Source organism: Sinocyclocheilus rhinocerous, unplaced genomic scaffold (assembly GCF_001515625.1).
Source record: "Sinocyclocheilus rhinocerous isolate Xijiao unplaced genomic scaffold, SAMN03320098_v1.1 scaffold3807, whole genome shotgun sequence".
Lineage (NCBI taxonomy): Eukaryota > Metazoa > Chordata > Actinopteri > Cypriniformes > Cyprinidae > Sinocyclocheilus > Sinocyclocheilus rhinocerous.
Window position 1 is genome coordinate 342 of NW_015660506.1, and position 5,106 is coordinate 5,447.

At 39.9% G+C, this 5,106-nt stretch overlaps 2 protein-coding genes across 2 annotated transcripts; both read right to left on the minus strand.

Annotated features, from left to right (window-relative positions):
• Positions 1-1,897: 1,897 nt before the first annotated feature.
• Positions 1,898-3,329, minus strand: LOC107725204 (E3 ubiquitin-protein ligase HECW2-like). The gene is made up of 4 exons (XM_016534390.1): positions 3,186-3,329; positions 2,511-2,580; positions 2,190-2,359; positions 1,898-2,045 (listed from the first exon to the last, which is right to left on the minus strand). Exons 1-4 carry the CDS (start codon positions 3,327-3,329, stop codon positions 1,899-1,901), a joined length of 531 nt encoding a protein of 176 aa, XP_016389876.1. The 3' UTR covers position 1,898.
• Positions 3,330-3,410: 81 nt separating this feature from the next.
• On the minus strand, positions 3,411-3,883 carry LOC107725205 (E3 ubiquitin-protein ligase HECW2-like). Its single transcript, XM_016534391.1, has 2 exons — positions 3,499-3,883; positions 3,411-3,418 (listed from the first exon to the last, which is right to left on the minus strand). The coding sequence occupies exons 1-2, from the start codon at positions 3,803-3,805 to the stop codon at positions 3,411-3,413; spliced, it is 315 nt and encodes a 104-aa protein (XP_016389877.1). The 5' UTR covers positions 3,806-3,883.
• Positions 3,884-5,106: the final 1,223 nt, after the last annotated feature.

A 5,106-nucleotide genomic window follows, 5' to 3' on the forward strand; every position in this document is an offset into this window, starting at 1 on the left:
CCTTGCAGAATAAAAATTCAGCTATGCCTTTACAGGAATACATAACATATTAAATTATATTTAAAATCTAAAAACAGATATTTTAAATTGCAAGTCTGTATTTTACTGTTTGATCAAATAAATGTAGTCTTGGTGAGTATAAGAGATTTCTTTCAAAAACATTTTAAAAAATCTTCCCAACCCCAAACTTTTGTACAGTAGTGTGTTACTGATCAGTTATATTGTGACTAATAGCAGTGTTTATGCTGAGAATCCTGTTTGTTTACATACAGTGGGTATTGAAAAGAATCACCCCCCTTTAAAATAATCACATTTTGTTGCTTTGCAGCCTGAAATGAAGATGGACACAGTTTTTGTTTTATCCAGCTGTATTTACTCAGTGCAACTAATAACATCCAAGTGAAAGATAGAACACCAATATGATAGAGAGAAATACAAAAATAATAAATCAGAATTACCGAGTTGGAAAAAGGATCACCCCCCTCCTAAAAATGACTAATGAGCTAATGACCTTTTCAATGGCACACAAAGCCATTTGACACTGTGATCAGCTGTGGTCAAAACATCTCAGGGATAAAGTTGTGGACAGGCACAAGTCAGGAGATGGATTCAAAACAATTTCAAAGGCTTTAACAACGCCTAGAAGCACAGTGAAGTCTATTATTAAGAAGTGGAAGGTATTTGGTATGTGCATGTGACAACAATATCACAAATTCTCCACAAATGTGGCTTGTATGGAAGGGTTGCAAGAAAAAAGCCACTTCTCAAGAAAAAGCCTCATGCAGTCACGACTGAGCTTTGCCAAAACACACCCTTTAACATTCTGAGGCAAATGAGACTAAAATGTAATTAACTGGCCTCAGCATCAAATGATATGTCTGGCAGAAATCCAATATAGCTCACCATCCAAATAACAACATTCCTACAGTAAAGCATTACAGCGGTAATATCCTGTTATGGGATGTTTCTCTGCAGCAGGGACTGGAGCACTTGTCAGGATAGAAGGACAAATGGATGGGGCAAAATACTGTCAAATTCTTGAGGAAAAGATGCGTCCAGAAAGTTGTCAATGGGAAGAAGGTTTACCTTCCAACATGACAATGACCCAAAGCACACAGCAAAACTGAGCACACAGTGGTTGGAGGAAAAAGGTGAATGTCCTTGCATGGCCTAGTCAGAGCCCAGACTTAAACCCCATTGAAAATCAGTGATATCCTGTTATGGGGGTGTTTCTCTGCAGCAGGGACTGAAGCACTTGTCAGGATAGAAGGATAAATGGATGTGGCAAAATACCGTCAAATTCTTGAGGAAAATGTGCTGCCCTCTGCCAGAATTGGAAGAAGGTTTACCGTCCAACATGACAATGACACAAAGCACACAGCAAAACTGACCACACAGTGGTTGAAGGAGGAAAAGGTGAATGTCCTTGCATGGCCTAGTCAGAATGACTTAAAGACTGCAGTCCACAAACGGTCACCATCAAATTTAACTGAACTTGAGCAGTTCTGCAGTGGGCAAATAATAATGCAAAGTCTAAATGTGCAAAGTTAGTAGAGACAGAGACAGAGACAACTCCCAACAGAATAAAGGCTGTAATTAAAGCAAAAGGTGGATCAACAAAATACTGACACAAGGGGGTGATCTTTTTTCCAACTCAGTGATTCTGGTTATTTATTTTTGTATTTTGTTCTGACATGTTGGTGTTATATCTTTCACTTGGATGTTATAAGTTGCACTGAGTAAATACAGCTGGATAAAACAAAAACTCTGTCCGTCTTCATTTCAGGCTGCAAAGCAAAAAAATGTGATTATTTTAAAGGGGGGCGATTCTTTTCTATACCCACTGTAAATCACACGTTATAGTGTGGTGATGATTAGATGATATGCTGCCATGATGCTCACCCTGATGCGTGTCTCTCCAGCAGCATCTGCACCGGAATGTTCAGCTGACCCAAAAAGCGCTTAATAATTGGCCGACTTTTAGCAAACTTGTCTTTAACCTCAATCACTAAGACGTCTGTCATAAGAGTCACAAAAGTGTGTTTCTAGATGGAAAAACAAAGAAAGAAAAAAACTAATCTTTATCTGAACTGTTTCAGCAGTTGTTTATTTGACTGTGAACGTGTCTATATTTTCATGTCCTGCATTAGAGAGTTTGTTTCTCTTGTGTGTGTGTGTGTGTGCATCACCTCTCCATGCCACACAGGATTAGTAGTGTTAGTTGTAATGCCAGATCGTCTCTCTTGGCCATGATGAGAAAATGTTGGAAAGCAACTTCTCTTGCCTGGATGAATGCTCATCTTCAAATAAGGGTCTGGGTTAAAAAACATCCCCTTCTTCAGCCCCACAGCCCGGATATCTAAAACAAACAACAGCCCAATTAGCTATAAAAAACATCTTGAATAATTCTGCCAGTAGGATAACAGCATTACAAGTCACTGACAGTTATTTAAAGAGTATAAATCATCATTTGATCATTGCGTTTTATCTCTTGCACACAGAAAACTTACCTGATAGGGTAAAGCTGACCAATTTCCGGCTGCTGTCTGAAGCTTGCTGTCCTTCACCTTGACCGTCGACCTGGAAGATACACTGATATGAGTGGCAACATACACCTGGCCTTCTTATGTAATAAACACAGACTAACAGTGATAAATAATAAGTATTTTAAGGAGTTAAGGAGCTCCCATATGTATATGACTGAGCTCCCTATATTCATCCAATGACATGATAAATGGCCTGCACTTACGGAAACTGAGAAATGTCCGACCTCCAAACACACAGATGTGAGGATGCAGTCAAATAGCCATTTAGCACTTAGCACCTCATGTACAGTACTCTATAACCTTTACTAATTATATTCTGGGCTGTAGCGAACAAGAACGCTACAGTAGCTACAGTACAGTATTTTTTATTTTATTTTATATATGCACAATCAAAGACAACTGTGTTGGATACCTTATCACACAATGCAATGTGCTTGACCTTCCATTTCCAGTGTGATGAATGCACTGAAAATGTTTTAGCATTTATTGTCTTTATGACAACTTATTTACACAAAATTACATTGAAAAACCAAGCACTTAACCACACCATGTGTTCTTGTGAGCTATAATGTTGTCAAAAGAATAATGTCTGCACAGACACACACACTGACACACACACACTGACACACTCTAACTGACCGAGGCCCTGGGGTTCTTGACTGTGATGCAGGGAGTTGTGGCTCTCAGCGCACCGCTTACTCCATGGTAGTACTTAAAACAGATCCTTGTCTCAGCTAGAAGAGATAACCAGAAGAGTGCCAGCATAACAAATCTGTCCATCATATTTGTAGAGTCAGCATGATATTTTATAGCAGAAAATAAAATTACATTTTATATTTATAACCTTAAGTACTTCTAAGATGCTCAGTACACTACAAGAAGACTAGTTCATGTTAGCAAAACCCAGAACTGTTGGAAGTTAGATGCTAGTCACAATAACAACAATTCTTACCTATGTGGTACATGCCAATCCAGTCTGTGGCATCCACCTCTTCCTTAATATCCCATGAGATGACCAAGTTCTGGCCCCGGCCCAGAGTGAACTCTAAAGTAGAAGCTGTGAGTGAGGATCGCCCTTGAGAACTGACCAAGTCTGTATCACTGTTGGCTCTGAGGAGTCCAACTCCAGCCTGCTCGGCCCCACCACGCTCAGCTAAGCTGCGAAGATTCTCTGGGCTGAGTGTGTACCGCACATTTGGGCTCCGTCTACGACCTGCAGACTCCCGTGTGGCCAGGTGATCCCGCCCCTGAGGCGCCATGCCTGACGCCGGGTTGGAGCGGGGCCTGGATGGGAGAACTGCTGTGGTGAGAGAGGGGCGAATGGTGGCAACTGTGTGGAAGCACGTCTATGGATGCAGGGAGTTGTGGCTCTCAGCGCACCGCTTACTCCATGGTAGTACTTAAAACAGATCCTTGTCTCAGCTAGAAGAGATAACCAGAAGAGTGCCAGCATAACAAATCTGTCCATCATATTTGTAGAGTCAGCATGATATTTTATAGCAGAAAATAAAATTACATTTTATATTTATAACCTTAAGTACTTCTAAGATGCTCAGTATTTCAAAATGAATCCTGGGCACCAAGAATGTAAAACAAGTTAATCCAATTTCAAAAATCTGTATCAATACTTTTGTCTAACCTCCTATTCCATTAAATATTATATAACATCAAGATGGAGTCAGTTGTTGGCTGTGGTGTCACTCACCTTCAAGGAAGTACGGCCCTGCCTCCAGCCTCCAGACAATCTGACCACATTGTGTACCATTAACCCCACGGTTCTTGCAGTCCCACATATTTGATGGACAGGTCTCATCTGAAAAAAAAGCATTTGTTGTATTTGTGTGTGCGTAAATGTTTCTAACAGTTGACATTGAATCAGTTCTGGACATGCCACCTCCTCCTTATTTATTTTTAGGTGGTGAATCAATGGTACAGGAAGTAGAATAAACCCAATCAGCAAAACAGCACCTCATAATGATGACAAATTTAACTATAGAATCTACAGTGGCTCAGTAAATTACATTAAACAGCATTGGGGGCAAATGAGAGGCAGATTACATTGAAGCCATTACGGAATGTCTGCTTAGTTGTCGAAACCTAGAGACCCTTAGGAACAAGACCTTTGTGCAGGTAAAGTTTTGCTGGCCTTCAATTCTATGGTTAGTGGCTTTGTGCCCAGATGTATCACTTTGCTCCGGTCTCATATTTTTACATGACAGTGAGGATTGTGATCTTAGTGTTTAAGGAGGAGGACTGAAGGGCACAGAGGGTGAATGGATCTGTCTGCCATCATCTAGTAAGTCCTGCTGCCTTTAATTTAAATTCTACTTGTACGATATTGTGTCTCTCTGTTGTAACTGTACTTTTGTGAGCAATTTTTAAACTTTGTATAATGCAACTTCTTATGTAACTGCCTCTTTAGATGAATTGCTTTGTTGTATTGCTCATTTGTAAGTTGCTTTGGATAAATGTTATTATTTTAATAAATGTGAATGTGTTTGATTACCAGGGTGCTTAAATTAAAGTTTCAATGACTCTTGACTCTTTCAATGACTCTGTA

Excerpts from the sequence above, each read along its gene's own strand:
- LOC107725204 (XM_016534390.1), bottom strand. The coding sequence starts at position 3,329 with ATGATGGACAGATTTGTTATGCTGGCACTCTTCTGGTTATCTCTTCTA. Across the intron at positions 2,581-3,185 it reads TCAAGAACCCCAGGGCCTCG|GTCGACGGTCAAGGTGAAGG; the intron begins GTCAGTTAGAGT and ends TGTATCTTCCAG. Across the intron at positions 2,046-2,189 it reads ATCCTGTGTGGCATGGAGAG|AAACACACTTTTGTGACTCT; the intron begins GTGATGCACACA and ends TTTTCCATCTAG.
- LOC107725205 (XM_016534391.1), bottom strand. The coding sequence starts at position 3,805 with ATGGCGCCTCAGGGGCGGGATCACCTGGCCACACGGGAGTCTGCAGGT.